The sequence below is a fragment of the Coenobita brevimanus genome, chromosome 8, assembly GCF_032717465.1.
Source record: "Coenobita brevimanus isolate Jiangsu-jjx chromosome 8, ASM3271746v2, whole genome shotgun sequence".
Taxonomy (NCBI): domain Eukaryota; kingdom Metazoa; phylum Arthropoda; class Malacostraca; order Decapoda; family Coenobitidae; genus Coenobita; species Coenobita brevimanus.
In genome coordinates, this window is record NC_136961.1 from 43,241,548 (window position 1) to 43,259,047 (window position 17,500).

Consider the following 17,500-nt stretch of genomic DNA (forward strand, 5'->3'; position numbering starts at 1 on the left):
GGGGGTATTTTTACATGTCGGCGGGTCTTCTGGCAGATCAGTAAAGTCTGATTTCGTGAAATTCAAATCCTTAAACTGTTCCCTGCCTCAGCTGGGATTTGAACCTGGGTCCGGTAGGACTGCAGGCCACCTCTCTACCGATTGGGTCTCAGGTGATGCTTTGATGATGATGATGATGATGATGATGATGTACTGTAACCCTATCTGTTAACCCATGGAATGCCTGGCGGGTCTCAGGTGATGCTATGATGATGATGGTAATGATGGTGATGATGATGATGATGATGATGATGATGTGTGGCGCCATCAGTCAGGCCAAGGAACAAGAGGTGGGTGTCAGGTGAAGCCCTTTGGCATGGGTGGCCCCGCCTGTGGGGTGGAGTCAAGAATTTCCAGGGTTTGAACGCTGAATATGGAAGTATGGTCGATTTAACAGAGATGAAAATTTAGCATAATTTTGTGGTTTCGTGTGTGTGTGTGTGTGTGTGTGTGTGTGTGTGTGTGTGTGTGTGTGTGTGTGTGTGTGTGTGTGTGTGTGTGTGTGTGTGTGTGTGTGTGTGTGTGTGTGCAACATAGCCCTTCACATATTTCTAGTCCCCCCTCCCTCTCTCTCTCTCTCTCTAAGGGACCATTGAAAACCGGTCCGAAAATCTAAGTTGAAATAATTTGGAAACAACAAATACAAAACATAAATAAATAAATAAATAAATGTCACAGGGCTGCAGGTGGTACATCAATAGGCCACACTCGCATTAACATAAAAATTCCAATCGTAAACATATACATAAAAGAATGGCAAACGTGGGCTATAACACGTTCTAGCTATAAACACCACACACACACACACACACACACACACACACACAAATGCCTAAGTTATTTATTTGATTACTCATTTTACTTTTACCACTTTCTCTTTCAGGTGATTCAAACTGATCGTTTATATGCAGAGTATTACAGAATGTTACTTTTCCTTTTCAGTCTTTCCTATGAAATTTCCATGTCAGTTTTTCCGTGCTGCGTGGTGGTTCTTCTCACTTTTTCCTGGAGGGTTTGGAGGCGGAGGGAGCCTTCCTGCTTTACTATCCTTATCCTTCAGCATGTAGAAGTAGATCTCGTAGTCATAGTCTACTCTAACAAACAGCCTCGAAAGGACCATAAGGTATGTTGCTGTTTGCTTCCCTTTGTATTCCTTTGTATTCTTAGTCTCCGTGTCCTCCTCCATAACCCTCCCTCAACTACCCCCACCCTCATTCATATACCTCTCCATCTCATCCCTTCTACTCCTCCTCGGTCTCCCCCTTCTCCTCCTCCACCACACTCACATAAACGCTCCAATCTTTTCTCTGTACCACGATAAACAAACGACGCGAATTCCAGTTAAAAGAGATAATATGGGTTGGAGAATAACCTTACAATCACTCACCACTAACATTTAAGCTGGGGAAGATTGTAGATAAAAGTAAAAAAAAAAAAAAGTGAATCATTAACATCTAAGCACAATAGGCATGCACAAGAGGAATGCACAGGAGAAATGCACAGGAGGAATGCACAGGAAGGATGCACAAGAGGGATGCAATAAATGACTCAAGCCATCAATTACAAAAGACAAAATGTTACCTAAAAACACACAATGTAATATAACGTACATAACAACACACATCATGAAACACATCGAATCTACAAACCTGGAAATGCATGGTCTTTGATACGGCTTCGAGATGCTAAGAAGGGCGTCTTGAAGAAACAGTAACCGTGGAAACATCTTAACAAGGTGACTAAGCTAGATGACTAAGAAGAGGAAATATATGTCTACAGAAAGTTTCCTCTCAAGTAAGCAACACTAAAATCGCCACGGCAATAATTTAACTATGCCTCCCCATAATCCGCCGTGTTACATTATAATTCTGGGTCTATGAGGATGCTACTGAAAGAAAATTGAGCATACTACTGATTGGAAGTTGCCTTGTGTTACTGTCAGATTTATACCATTACTGAGGACAATATATCTGAATTTTCTGACATGCAATCTGAATTCTGTGAGCCGATTTGAGTGTCACAACCGGATTTCTGTGATGCTGATTGTGGTGTTGAATTCTGTGATGCCGATCCTAGTTACAATCTGAATTTTGTGATGCTGATTTTAGTGTTACATACGCTAAAATGAAAAATAAAAACCAACTTGTACAGGTTTTAATTTTCTCTGGGTACTCACCGCGAAGTTGGTGTCACACTGCACCTGCGCCATGCTGGGTGTGTTGTAGATCTTCAGCTCCTGCAGCGCCCCCTGGAGGAGAGTCAACCACACACGGGTCAGAACTAGGTGTAGCAAGCGTCGTGACACCCACACCACCGCCATACTTACACCACCACAGCCACCACAGACAACACTACACTGTCAACACCACCACCACAGCGGCAGTCACTACAGCAATGACACCCTCGCTTCTCATCAACACCACACGTGTCACTGTTACGTTTTAGTCCCTCCCTCCACGCCAGTCACCACAGCAACAGCACCACACTTGTCACCACCACCACGGCAGTTTATCTTCCTCACCACCACACTTGTCACCACAGCCTCACCACCATCACACAGTTCACCTCCCTCACCACCACAACAGTTTATAGCCTCCAGTAACTTTCTAGCGACTGAATTAGTAACTCTTAATCCATTTTTGGTCCTACCAGACGAATTTCAGCTTCGGGGTGATCAAGTCTAAGTGTAACCAACCTTCACCATTATCACTCTTTAAAACCCACACCACCACACCTGTCACTACCACTACACTCTACCGCCCTCAGTATCACTCTCAGCGCCCTTGCCTTTACTTCAGGACAAGCACCACTTCAGATACAGGCCTCCACCACTATCATACTGCTTTCCCTTTAACTTGGCTCAGATTTTCGTCCTTTTGCAGCTTATTTCTCATAGTTCAGTGGCGGAAAAGGACAATATCACGACCCAACATCCTTTCCATTGCACTTCCTCTTGACAAGCATCATATTCTAGTTAATCTATTGCTACAACTCAGCATTCTAGATGGAGGGATGTCAGTTTTATGCCAGTCTGGGTTCTAAACGAGTATAGCCTTTAAGTATCTGCAGCCAGCACCACCAAGACGTTCAATCATGTCACCAGAAATAATATCTCAATGTGGCCATGTTACTAGTCATATATGGCACTGCTGAATCTCTTTTTTTCCTGCCGGCATTTAATAACATCTCAATACACTCCATGTCATTAGTCTTATCTCTTATCGCAGTATCTCTTGTTCCGGCCAGCATTCGCCCTCATCATCACCCCCACAAGCAGGTCAACGGATGGACGGATGGATAAGAATTACGAGATGGCAAAGATACGGTCGGTTGAAGTGAGTGTGGTATGGTGCTATATTTCACAAGTCCTCCACGCCCCTCACACGGCCTCTATCGTCTCCCTTCCCTCACGACATCTTGGTCACCTGGACTAACAACTCAATTCACACCACGCCCGGTAACTACTTCCTCAGGGCTCCCAGTTAGGGCTTGGTAACCAGCGAGAATCACGTGGTTTTTAGCCGACTATGACAGACACTGGACGTAACTCCTTCACGATGTCTGGGTAATACAGTCTTGTGGGTGGCAAGGTCAGAGGCAAACGGAGATAATCGGTCCGAGTCATTTTGGCTTTGTTTACATTTAACAGCACGTGAGTAGAATTGTGAATGACCGACTCTCAAAACACGAAGGCTGGCTATTTATGACGAGACAAAGACGTGAAATTTAAGTGCCCTAGGATACACAAGGCACCAAATCAGTTATAATAAGTCACTGTGGTAAGGCACAAGGGGAAGGCACGAAGGTGAAGGTGTGTGCGTGTCACATGGGTGCAGGAAGGGTGGCGCGCATGACCACACCCAGACGTGGCCAGAGGGTAACTGAGAGAGAGGATATTGGATGGTACCTGAGCATCACCCAGCCAGCTAGCCCACCTCCTCCCCCTCACCAAGAGTGCTTCTCGAGTTACCAGTGTTCTTTACTTTCCTCTCTGGCGTTGTCATATCCTGGAAAGCTGATCTTGTGGGCGCCATAGGGCATTGTTCTAGGTGGCATGGGAGGCTGCATATCATTTTTTCCTTAGCGATTTATGCTGCATTTTACACCCTGACATTCTCCCGTCATCTCTCTGAAGGGGTTAATGGAAGGGGGGAGTTGGACTGTGCTGTCAGAGTGGATTTATTATTAGCTGTCAGTACCACAATCGACGCCCATTCCTGCCAACTGTCATACAAGCAACGTGTAATTACTGTACGTCAGCTGATTGCTGTACACCCCTCATCTGTTTATTGTACATCATCTCATTACATTACAAGCAACGTATCATAACTGTGCGTCTGAACAGTGCCACCCCCAACCACACTACCACATCACTACACACTAACCAGACCACACCACCACACCACACCACACCACACCACACCATACCACACCGCACATCACTACACACTACCACAACCACACCCCTACATACTACCACAACACATTATCACACCAAACCATACATACCACACCACACCGCACCCCACAACACCACACTACGCCACTACACACTACCATACCACAACACACTACCACACCACTACACATTACGGGCTCGTACACACGCACAGTTTTAATTATCACTCCAATTGCCCAGAGTGGTTCGAACATGCCGGATGGAGCGTGTGGATGCTGGGAATCTGCAGATCTGAGCATCCACACGCTGAAACTGGCATGTGCGAACCACTTTGCGCGGTGACATTTATAACTGAGCGTGTGTACGAGTCTTACCACAACCACACAACCACACCACTACTACACGACCACAACCAAACGATCACACTGTCACAAAACCACCTCACTACCACTTCGTTACCACACAGCCAAAACCACACCACCACACCGCCCATGATGATGATGATGATGATGATGACTGTTTAGAGAGAGAGGAGAGGAGAGGTGAGGAGAGGAGAGGAGAGGAGAGGAGAGGAGAGGAGGGAACGGATGAGGGGAGGGGAGAGGAGGGGAGGGGAGAGACCCAGCCAGCCAGTCTGACGTGCCTCTGGTGTACTAGTGGTCAATGTGCTAATGTGATGCAGCACACGTGAGGCAGACGGCCAGGTGGTGTGGGAGTTGCCAAGTCTATCCACACAACACCAGAACACTCAACACAGCACGTAGCAACACCAATAACTCAGAACACCACCACCAATACAACACCATACAATACAACACAACACAAAACCACTACCAATGCAACAGAACCACCACCACTACAACACACAACAACACAACCAACACAACAAAACACAGCACAAGACCACCAATACAACAGAACACAACGCAACACAACACTATCATGATAACACAACACAGTGTCACCAGTACACAACACAACACAACACAACACAACTCTGCTCATTGTAAAATGCTTGTTCTGTTCTTCTATCTCCAGCCAATTTTTTTTTTTTTTTACTGCATAGGGTGATGTTTATACATTCACACAAATATCTTCCAAAAATCTGACGAATACATAGCGGAAAAAATCGAACCATCTGAAATACGCACTGTCAGAGATAAGGTTATCACGGTATTTCGCCCATTGTAAAATTTCATCATACGGAACTAGGGAAGATTGTAACGGTACCTCCGCCAAGCAGGTTTTAGATTAGTCTGTCTGTTAGCAGGATTGCTCAAAGAGTTATGAACGGATTTTGATGAAATTCTGTGGAAGGGTGGGCCATGGGCCAAGAAAGAATTGATTAAATTTGTGGGCGGATCCGGATCCAGTTTTGTATCCTATATCCATGGTTCTGGAGCCTTTTTAATGGCAATGGCCCTGGCGGGGGTATGCGCTCTGAGTGGTTTCTAGTTGACTCTTTTGCTGCACATACTTCATTAACCCTTTACACACACACATTCATTTTTTTCGCACTGTCACTTAGTCACTCTAATTTGACTGTAAATTCCCCCGTCGATTAAACGGACGAAGTTAAACGTAATTACAATCTTGTATAACAGATCACTGTGAATGCAGATCACTTTATTCGTCTCTGTCACAATTTTACACTCTAATTTGACTCTAAAGTATCTGGTGGTTATTTGACCGAAGAAAAACGAATTTACAACAAGTCTTACACATAACTCCGGCTTAGGTGAGTTTATAAGTGGGTTTTTCTGGTCACTTGCTATGCCACTGTTTTGGGCATGACGGGGCAGTGACGAGAGGCGGGTCAGTGGGTCCGGGTACGCTGAAACATGACCTGTGTGTGTGTGTGTGTGTGTGTGTAATTCACCGGGTCGGTCAGGATCACATGATGGTCGTGATCGTCAGCATTTACCCTCCCGGAAGGGAGCTGAGAGCTCATATAGTCCGATCTAAGGGCAAGGCTGTGACCTTCACACACACACACACACACACACACACACACACCCGTCCCCTTGCTCAAGGGGGACAGTAACCACCCACTTCGTCAGTGAAACTTTTCGCAACCTGAGCGAGGCGCGAACTCCCGTCCACCAGTTGGCAAGCGGGAACGTTACCACTGCACCAGCGAGCGGTGTGTGTGTGTGTGTGTGTGTGTGTGTAATTCACCGGGTCGGTCAGGATCACTTGATGGTCGTGATCGTCAGCTTTTACCCTCCCGGAAGGGAGCTGAGAGCTCATATAGTCCGATCTAAGGGCAAGGCTGTGACCTTCACACACGCACACACCCGTCCCCTTGCTCAAGACGGACAGTAACCACCCACTTCGTCAGTGAAACTTTTCGCAACCTGAGCGAGGCGCGAACTCCCGTCCACCAGTTGACAAGCGAGAGCGTTACCACAGCACCAGTGTGTGTGTGTGTGTGTGTGTGTGTGTGTGTGTGTGTGTGTGTGTGTGTGTGTGTGTGTGTGTGACTTTGGCAGAGCAATTAATTTACGTCAAAACTACAACAAACCTGAGCCAAGAGATATATTTCAAATCGTCCTTATGAATCTGAATATTTATCTAACTTTCCCTCCTTGGTTACTAATATTCTCGTTTTCTTCATAAAATTCGCGCCACAGAAAACAGTTTAGTATACGGGAACCTAAACTCAAGCGACCCAAGAGCACATAATGTTAAAGGTGGGGGACAGACTTCATTAGGCGATATTGTCTTACTGTATCACTATTCTTGGATCATATTCTAGTGCCCGTATTCTCTTTCCCTAAGGGGGCACCGTTGCATCTCTTCCTTAGCGATTTATTTTTGGATACGGCCTGTTAATATATGTTGATTACGAGGTGTATGTCGTAATCAGAATGACACAGAAGAGGACTGGAAGGTGTAACAACCAAAATAAGTCGCTTAAGAAGAGGTGTTAGGGACCTGGGCTTCGTAACACCCATTCCTTACCAGTTTATAATGCTTACCGTAACCTTTTATATACTATTTCTTTAACTTCAATATCAACATACAGTATTTCCCCATCAGCAACACTTGGGGTATTCTGAGGTGTCATGCCAAGAATAAATCGCTAAGGAAGAGGTGTTACGGATCTCCAAAGCCACTTAAGAGATGCAACCTTCATTTCTGCAACACCCACCTCGAAGTCTCCCCTGAAAATGCCTCCCGCCTGTGCAATATAGAGGGTGGAGGCGGAGTCGAAGTACAGCTGTTCCCTTGCCCGGTGTACCAGTTGTTCCTGAGTCCTGTGGCAGTTGTACCATAGCTGTACCTCGTTTACCGTCACCCTCAGCGCGAACCTGGACAAATATGAACACTCTCAGGCTCCTAGGACTCACTCCCTAACCTAAATGTCATCTGATTATTATTTTCCTATTATTTCACCATCTGCATCTCCTACTACTACTATAGTCTCCCTCTTTCCTATCTAACCTATCGACTTGCTTACTTAAGACAGTACCCTCCCTACCTTACACAACAAGCTGCCTACCTAACACATCAACCTCCCCCTCTCTCTCCCTCCCTCCCTCACACATCAACCTCTCCCTCTCCCTACCTATCAAACTCCCCTCTCCTTCTCTCCCTACCTCACACATCATCCTCCACTCCCTCTTTCCTCCTCACAACAACCTCTCCCAACTCTCCATCTAATTTCCCGTCACCTCCCCAGCTCACCTGGTCCACACGCCAATAAACTTAGGCACCAAGAAAGAGGCCAGGATCTGCGAGGTCATGTGTCTTTCCGGGTCCGTGTAGTAGAGGGATATGTTGGTGGTGCCTGGGCCGCCTGGTGAGAGGGACACACCGAGCTGCACCAGGTTTTCTAATGGATTGGTGACAGCGAAGAGGAACATGGGCTGGGCAGTGTCAGGCTTTACTGCTACCAAGACCTGTGGAGAAGACGGGAGGAAGATGAGTTTGTCAGGCCTTTTATTTATTTATCAATCTATCTATCTATCCATCTATCTATCTATGTATCTATGTATGTATCTATTAATTCATTTATCTATTTATTCATTCATTTTTCGTTTTATTTTTAACCTGTTCATTCCACCTTCACAAGCTTTTCCAGAGAGACAGGTTTGTGAATGCAGAAAATATCTATACTCTGTTTATTTTCACCTGACGGGGCTGGGCCACTCCCACAATTAAAAAAAAAAAACATGTGGTTGCAAGATATCGGGTGAGCCTTAGTTATGGGCCAGAAATAAATCTCTTTGGTTACTAGTCAAATCAACCCTAGGAGCCAGGAATGAATCTCCTTGGTTACTAGTCAAATCAACCTTCCAGTCCAATTACACCTTTTTCTAAGCAAGGAAGAAGGAACCAAAAGCCAGAAGCCCGCAAGATTATTCCCTCCGAGAAAAAATGTAAACATGACAACAGAGCGCCAAATTCAACCGAGCTGAGAGGAGTTGGGGATCCCTGTCAGGTTACAACAAACACGCTTTAGTATTTCCTGCAAAATACAAAGCTAAATTACAAAGAAACTAAATTACAAAAAGCTAAATTACAAAAAGCTAAATTTCAACACAGCTAAGTTACAAGGAATCGATGTAACTTTAAGAATTCATCGCCACAAATGTACCTCGTGTCTGTATTATAGGGCCTCGCTTTCTTGAATCTCGTCACGCTCTGTTGCTGGCTTATTTACAGTCATGTTACGCTAAATTATTCCTCTGTGACATGCTGGGTGTGTGTGAGAGTGAAAGAATGACTAGGGGAGTATGTGAGGATGACAGAATGACTAGGGGGTGGGTGAGAGTTAGATGGTTGGAAAGAGAGAGTGAAGGTGACTAATTTATGAGATGACGAGAGTGAGAAACTGACTAGAAGAGTGTATAAATGAAAAGAGAGTGGTAGACTGTCTAGAAGAGTGTATGAGAGTGAAGAGAGGGTAAGAGACTGACTAGAAAAGTGTATGAGTGAAGAGAAGGTGAGTGACTGACTAGAAAAGTATAGGATAATGAAGAGTGAGAGACTGTCTAGAAGAGTTTATGAGTGAAGAGGGAGTGGTAGATTAACTCAAATCGCTAAGAAAAATGTGCTACGATGCTACCTGTATGCCATGTAGCAGGAAGTCCTCTAAAAAAGTCCAAAGCCTCCCTAGACTCATCGAAAACTCCTTGTGAGATCTAAACTATACGCGAATGATAAGCTGAAATGAAATAAATCGCTGGGGAGAAGGTGCTATGGGGCCCCTCCTATCTGCCACCTCAAAGAAAGTCATCTAAGATAGTCCTAAGCCTCCCTAGACTCATCAAGAACTCCCTGTTGAGCCTCTCAGATAGGAAGAACCTGTAGGAGACACAAAATACTGGAGAATGAAAAGCTGAAATAAAATGAGTCGCTACGAAGGTGCTACGATGCCTCTAAGAAAGTCCTAAGCCTCCCATGAAGCCTCTAAGAAAGTCGTAAGCCTCCCTAGACTCACCGAGAACTCCCTGTTGAGCCCCTCGGGTAGGAGGAGCCTGTATGAGATATAAAATGAGAGAAAGTAATAAACTGCAATAAAATGAGTCGCTACGAAGGTGCTACGAAGCCTCTAAGCAAGTCCTAAGCCTCCCACGAAGCCTCTAAGAAAGTCATAAGCCTCCCTGGACTCACCGAGAACTCCCTGTAGAGCCTCTCAGGTAGAAAGAGCCTGTAGGGGTGCTTGATGCTGGCCCCAGCCTTGAATCCGAAGGCTGGGAACCCGTCAAAGCCCGTCACGAAGTACTGCGTGGAGGGGTCGGCAAAGGGCACGGCGATGGCTTGTAGCAGGTCCAGCTCCTCTATGGGCTCTGGTAGATAGAAAGATGACTAAATAGATGATCAGACACACGGACAGAATAGATAGACAGATGGGTAGATAGCTGGATATACATGCACACAGATGTAAAGACAGACAGTACTCGGTGGAGGGGTCGGCGAAGGGCACCGTGATGGCTTGTGCTGTTAGGACTTTGATAGATAGAAAAATAGATAAAATGAGTAGGTGGATCGATCGGTAGATAGATAAATTGACAGACGAAGGCTCTGTCAAAATAATAATACTGGGGAGGCATCACGAGAAAGACAATAGGGAGACTTTTTTTCTTTTTTAACCTCCCCAATAATAAGTCGCTGAGAGGGAAGTGTTGCGGTCTCCTGGCACAACGACAATATACATAAAAATTTCATTAGGTAATACAGGAGGATATTAAAGGGGACAGGCAAAATAAGTCGCTCAGGAAGTGGTGTTACGGTCTCTTGACACAACGAAAATACGACACGACTCTGGTAATGTGGCTATATCAGAGAGAGAGAGAGAGAGAGAGACTCTAGTAATGTGGCTATATCAGAGAGAGAGAGAGAGAGAGAGAGAGAGAGAGAGAGAGAGAGAGAGAGAGGCTCTAGTAATGTGGCTATATCAGAGAGAGAGAGAGAGAGAGAGAGAGACGGAAATGAAACTCACCCTCTTTATTCTCAGTCAAGATGTTTGGCTTAAGTGGAGAAATGAGGAAGTGTCTTTTGTCTCAGTCCCCCCTACAACACACACACACACACACACACACACACACACACACACACACACACACACACACACAGAGGAAGGTGTGAGGAAAGGGTGAAGGAAGGAAGGAAGGAGACGAGATGGGGGATGAAGCTGAGGAGAAGAGGGGAAGAACATGAGAGAGTGGAGGAAGGAAGACGGGAACAAAAGACTGAAGGAAGGAAGGAGTGAAGGATGAAGAGAAGGATGGAGGGAAGGAATAAAGGTAGAGGGGCATGGAGGAATGAGGGAAAGAGGAAGAGGGGAAGAGAATGAGGGGAGGGGGAAAGGGAGTGAAGGAAGACAGGGAGGGAGAAGGGAGAGGGGAAGAGAATGAGGGGAGGGGTGGAGGGAGTGAAGGAAGAGAGGGAGGGAGGGAGGGAGGGGGGGGATAAGGATTAAAGAGGAAAGTCTGACTAGAATGTGAATATCTGTCTCCTCTTATTAATGTCATTTTTTTAACATTTCTACATTAATATTTTTATCGTGTATTTCCTCCCATGATTTATTTCCGTGTTCACTATTTCCTGATTTATTTCCACGTTTTCCTCTTCTTCTGTATCGTATATTAACATCACCATCATCATCATCTTCTTCTCCTCCTCTTCCTTTTCCTACTCCTCCTCTTCCTCTCCTCCTCCTCCTTCTTCCTGATGATGCTAACCAGTCCCCTAGCAAGGTGTAGGAGCTCCAGGTAAGACTCCCGTAGTCCATGTCAATTAAGGGCCGATGACAGGCCTACGGAGCCACGGCAGATTAGTGGCTATCGTGTTAACCTCCTGATCCGCGGTGCTCTAAGTCAGGGTGTTACTTAAGGCTCTCTATACCTAGTCAAAAGTCTCCCATAGGCTTGATAAAATATTCTTGACAGAGGAAGAATAAAACATAAAACACGTCAACGTCAATGTAAGCGACACGCACACACACACACACACACACACACACACACACACACACACACACACACACACACTTCTCCCTCGTCCACCAGTTTCTCTACTAACCATTTCCCTGCTATTTCAGAGTTAATATAAAAGCGACCCACCCGTCACCTGCCACGGACATTTGAGCACCGGGAGTAGGAATAACGGACCTCTACACTTTACCCCGGAGACATTACTGTACTTGATAATATTCCGTTTATTGTATGTCAGTGTAATACTATTCGTTATTACTATTTTAGCCTCTTCTTCAAAGTCCAATTGGGGTATCAACGTTATTCTTATGATGAATGCCTTCTAATCATATATTTTCAAAGCGTAAACATCACACAAAAAAGACGTTACACTAATATGTCTTAAAAATCAATTACTGATCTATGTAACCCTTGGATGACCCCAGGCCCCTGTGTCACCCCTGGTCCTAGTCTGTGTCATCCCAGGGGGGGGCAAGGCTCGTATTCTCGTCGGTTAAGCAGCCCCCCTTAACACCTCTTCCTTACCGATTTATTTCTGGATACGGCTACCTAATATCGTTTTGTGCGTTATTTAAGGAGAGTACGGTGATATTAGAATGATTTAAATAACACAGAAGGGGACTGCATGGTGTAATAAACAAAAAAAATCACTTAGGAAGAGGTGTTAGGGAGCTTCCTTTACTAACGAGAATAGAACCTACAATACTGGTTAAAAGGCACCAAGTTAGAGTTCTGTACAACAAACCTTTTTATTTATTTATTTATTTTTTTAACTTACAGAAGGAAACACCTCTCTCTTAATGAATGTGTTAATGAGAATTGTAGCCATCCCCCCCGGTTCCAAACACCTCCCTACCCCCACTTCCCTCTCTTCCTCCACCTCCAACACCATCCATCCCCCCTCACTCCCACTCCCCGTTACCTCAGACTCTCCCTACCTTCCTCCATCTTTCCTCTCTCCCTACCCTTCCTCCCTCTCTACTCCCTCCCTACCCTTCCTCCATCTCTCCTCTTCCCTCACCTTACCCCAGCCACCCCTATACCTTCTCCCTCTCCCTCTCTATTCCTTCTCTCCCCCCTCCCCACCTCCTCTACACCAAGTTCCCCAGAGGCGAGCAGTGAGAGTGGCCCCCCCTTACAAGTCCACCTCCTTACTGAAATATACACAGGTTGCCCCAGTTCCAACCCCTCCCCCCTTACCCCCACCCTCACTCCCTCTCTCATACACCCTCAGTCTCCCCCCTCCCTCACCCCCTTTCCCTTCCCCCACCCTTCAGCCCCCCTCCCCTCTCCCCTCATCCCCTGTTACTCACTCATTCACTCACTTCAGTAAGGTTTAGTGGAAGATTTGAGAGAGAGAGAGAGAGAGAGAGAGAGAGAAAGAGGCTAGAAATAGGGTGAGGAAGAAGAGGAATACAGAGATGATGATGATGATGAAGGATTATGGGGACGGAATGGAAGGAAGGAAGGAGAGAAGGAGGAAGGGAGGATGGAAGGAAGGAAGAAAAACCTGAGGCAACATCTAGTCTGTCCTCTGTCATAAATGTTGAATGGTGCTACTCCATCGTGTTGGAGGAGGAGGAGGAGGAGGAGGAGGAGGAGGAGGAGGATAGAAGCCAGGAAGAAGAAATGAATGAAGGAAGGAAGGAGAGGGGGCAGAGGGGAAGGAAGAGGAAGACAAAGGAGATCAAAACTTGGCAACATTTAACCTGTGTTTTTTTAAAGAATTTCTGGTGTTGCTTACTTTTCAATGCAGAAAAGAGAGAGAGAGAGAGAGAGAGAGAGAGAATGTTACATCCCGTTTGCCCTCTGTAACGGATGTCGGATGGCGCTTCTCCATCGTGTTGGAGGAGGAGGAGGAGGAGGAGGAGGAAGGATGGGAAAGTGTAAGGGATGAGAGAGAGAGAGAGAGAGAGAGAGAGAGAGAGAGAGAGAGAGAGAGAGAGAGAGAGAGAGAGAGCAAAGAAAAAATCACAGGTGTATAAAACGATCTCGCAATAGTGAAAATAAATAATAAATAGAGAACTAAAAAAAAAACTAAAAATATTAGGCGTCATGAGAGGCTTCCTAACAGCTCTTCCTTAGCAATTTAGTCTATACTACATCTTAACCCCCTCTTCTATGTCTATTTATTTCGTTTTCATCTCAACTCAAGTGGCACGAATAACACAGAAAAGGATACCCAGGAGAAATGTGCAGGAGAAAGTGATAAGGAAGAGGTAACACCCGTGGAGGAGGATACCCTGTGAAATGTGCAGATCAATTGCTAGGGAAGAGGTAACACGGAGGAGGATACCCTGTGAAATGTGCGGGACAAATCGCTGACAGAGAGTTGTTACGAGCTCTTGCAGTGCCACTCAGAAGACAGGAAACAGCAGTGCAATACGTCAGCAGTGAGTTGGTCAGAGTGGTATAGATCCGACACTCAAAGCTGCTAAAAATACACACACACACACATCATCCCATCCTGTTCTTCCTGTCCCCTCCCCCGTCCCCGTCTTTCTGCCTATCCATCTCCTTTCCCTCATCATCCTCTCTCTCTCTCTCTCTCTCTCTCTCTCTCTCTCTCTCTCTCTCTCTCACACACACACACACACACACACACAAACCTACCTTCCTCCGCCCCCCTCATTCTTCTTAGTCTCCTCCGGCATTCTCTTAGACAGCTGTGTTTATTCATTCTCTTCCTGCTCCTCTTCCGCCTCTCTCTCTCTCTCTCTCTCTCTCTCTGTTAAGGTAGCTCCCTAGCACCTTTCCCTTACCGGTTTATTATTGCATACAGCTCATTAATAATCCCTTGTGTGTTATTTTTGCTTCTTATGTTGGTGTTTAAAAAAATATAAACAACATACAAGAGAGGAGTAAGGCTTAGTATCGAAAATAAATCGCTAATGAAAAGGTATTAGGGATTGAGAGACGAGAACTCGGGCCCACAGTCTACGGTGTTTACTCGTATTATTTCATTTCCGTAATTCAGACATCATCGTACTGAAGAGGCTACGGACCGTATTCTCGTCAGTTAAGGAAGCTCCCTAACACCTTTTCCTAAGCAATTTGTTCTGCTTTTTACTTCTTACTGTCCTATTCTGTGTTGTACAAGTCCTTCTATCATTTTCATACTATGCATAAATACCGTACCGTACCAAAAGGATATTAACTAGCCATATCCAAAAATAAATCGCTAAGGAAGAGATGCTTGGGAGCCTCCTTACAAGACGAGAATACGGATCTTAAATTCTTAAGAAAAAACTGTCACACCTTCATAAATTCGACATTTTTCTTATATATGAAAATGTTAATGAATCGCTATGTGAAAAGTGTTAAGGTTTCTGAGGTTGCTACGGGTGTGGACTGGTCATATTTCAGTCTTACAAATTTTACTTTCACATCTTAAAATTTTTGAGGAAATGCTAAGTGATATTCAATAAATTCGACGTTTTTACTATATATATGAGAATGTTAAAATGAATCGCTACGTGGAAAGTGTTAAGAGGCTGCTACGGGTGGGGATGTCTCTTCTCTCAAACTTATAAATTTGACTTCCATATCTTAAAATGTCTTCAGGAAATGCTAAGTGATATTCTACAAATTCGCCGTTTTTACTATATATGAAAATGTTAAAATGAATCGCTATGTGAAAGGTGTTAAGAGGTTGCTACGGATGGGGATTTCTCTCAATCTTATAAATTTGACTTTCATATCTTAAAATGTCTTGAGGAAATGCTAAGTGATATTCAGTAAATTCGACGTTTTTATTATTTATGGAACATGAATCGCTATGTGAAAAGCGTTAAGAGGTTGCTACGGATGGGAATTTCCCTCAATCTTATAAATTTGACTTCCATATCTTAAAATGTCTTGAGGAAATGCTAAGTGATATTCCAAGGCTTCTGAAATGGATGCAGATGACGTTAAGGTTTTCCAAGGAATATATCTGAAGAATTGTGTACGACTCTGCATTAAGGCTGACTTTGGCATATCTTACCCTACTGAGTCCACCCTTACGGTAGTCTGGTTGATGCTTTCCCTCTCTTCCTCCTCCTCCTCCATCTCCCTTCCTCCATCTTTCTCGTTTTCTTCCTAATTTTTCTATCTTCCTCCATCCCCCTTTTTTCCCATTTTTTTTCATGTCTTTCCCTTCTTTCATTTCTCTATTTCTTCTCTCTTCTTTTTCTTTCTTCCTTCATCTCATACAAATTTGTTTCTCTTCCTGTATCTCTCATTTCCTTCCCCCCCCCCTCCACTTTCCTGCTCTCTCTCTCTCTCTCTCTCTCTCTCTCTCTCTCTCTCTCCAAAATACGGGTACGTATTATATACCGTACTTAGAATTTCTCGAGGCTGATTTCACTGTGTGTGTGTGTGTGTGTGTGTGTGTGTGTGTGTGTGTGTGTGTGTGTGTGTGTGTGTGTGTGTGTGTGTGTGTGTGTGTGTGTGTGTGTGTGTGTGTGTGTGTGATAAACTGAAAAATATTATGGTTATCACTGTTTCTATCTTACAATGTCATTACAGGTATATGAAAAAAAAAAAATCGTGCTTTTCCCAATCCATCCACAATACAACCCCTCAGACCCCCTAACTCACCCCTTCCTCTCCCCTCCCAACCCACACCCAACCCCCGTGGCCTTAGACAAACCCCACCTACCTCCTCAACCTTACCCTCAACCCTCATCCTCAACCTCAACCTCATCACTCGTGGTTCGGAATACTAATTGATCAACGCTAGATTCTCACTTGAAGGAGAGTGGACTGACAACGCTGACTGTACCACGTGGAAATGCGTCAGGGTGTACAAGTGGCTATATATGAACCCGGGACCGCATCAATGTGTTGCAGAGGTCTGGCACATTTGACAACATTGACATAATCACGTCTTTGTTGGTGGCACTGACATGAATGAACGGATGTGTCAAAATAATATGAGCTGAAATGACCAAGTGGCTGTGATGTATGGACGCTGGAAATTGTAGCTTGATCTCCACTTCACACAGACAGTCCCGGGTACCTGTGTGGCCATCTATACAAGTGTACATACAGGGTAACTTTTCGGCCAATCTGCCCGGAAGTGAAGGCAGGAATCCGTGGCAGGGAGCGTTAGTAAGAAGAATGAGATTAACTCCTTCACAAACACTAAGAAGAAACAGAAAAAAACAAAGTATCTTTCCCTCGTGAACTGTAAAACAACCACCACCACAACAATAACATCAGTAAGAACACTACCGATGTAAAAATCATAATAAAAAAATAACTACATTAAAGAAGACGAGGAAGTAGTAGTAGCAGTAGCAGTAGTAGTAGTAGTAGTAATAATAATAATAATAATAATAATAATAATAATAATAATAATAATAATAATAACACCAACAATAATCTACGCACGCGACGCTCTCACACACCTGGCGTCTCCTAAAGGCAGGTAAGCCCGGCGCGGGAATGAAGGAAGGCAAAGGAGGAGAAAACTAGCCTGGGAACGGACGTGTGAGAAGACGCCAGGTGTTGGGTCATGAAACTTGCAGGTACAGGTAGTAGAGTGGTCTCAGAGGGCAGGAGGGGGAGAGGGGGAAGGGGCAGGGGGAGGGAGAAAAGGGTACAGGTAGGGGGAAGGGGCAAGGGGAGAGAG

The 17,500-nt window shown here is 44.9% G+C and overlaps 1 protein-coding gene across 1 annotated transcript in view; it reads right to left on the bottom strand.

The window, feature by feature from the left end:
• The window catches only part of LOC145407803 (uncharacterized), a 131,127-nt gene that overhangs the window by 90,102 nt on the left and 23,525 nt on the right, over window positions 1–17,500 (bottom strand). Inside the window, exons 5-8 of the mRNA XM_080278665.1 lie at window positions 10,061–10,236; window positions 8,129–8,343; window positions 7,593–7,752; window positions 2,216–2,287 (exon numbers count right to left, since the gene is read on the bottom strand). Coding sequence (XP_080134791.1) covers window positions 2,216–2,287; window positions 7,593–7,752; window positions 8,129–8,343; window positions 10,061–10,236 — 623 coding nt within the window. The remainder of the gene's footprint in view (window positions 1–2,215; window positions 2,288–7,592; window positions 7,753–8,128; window positions 8,344–10,060; window positions 10,237–17,500) is intronic.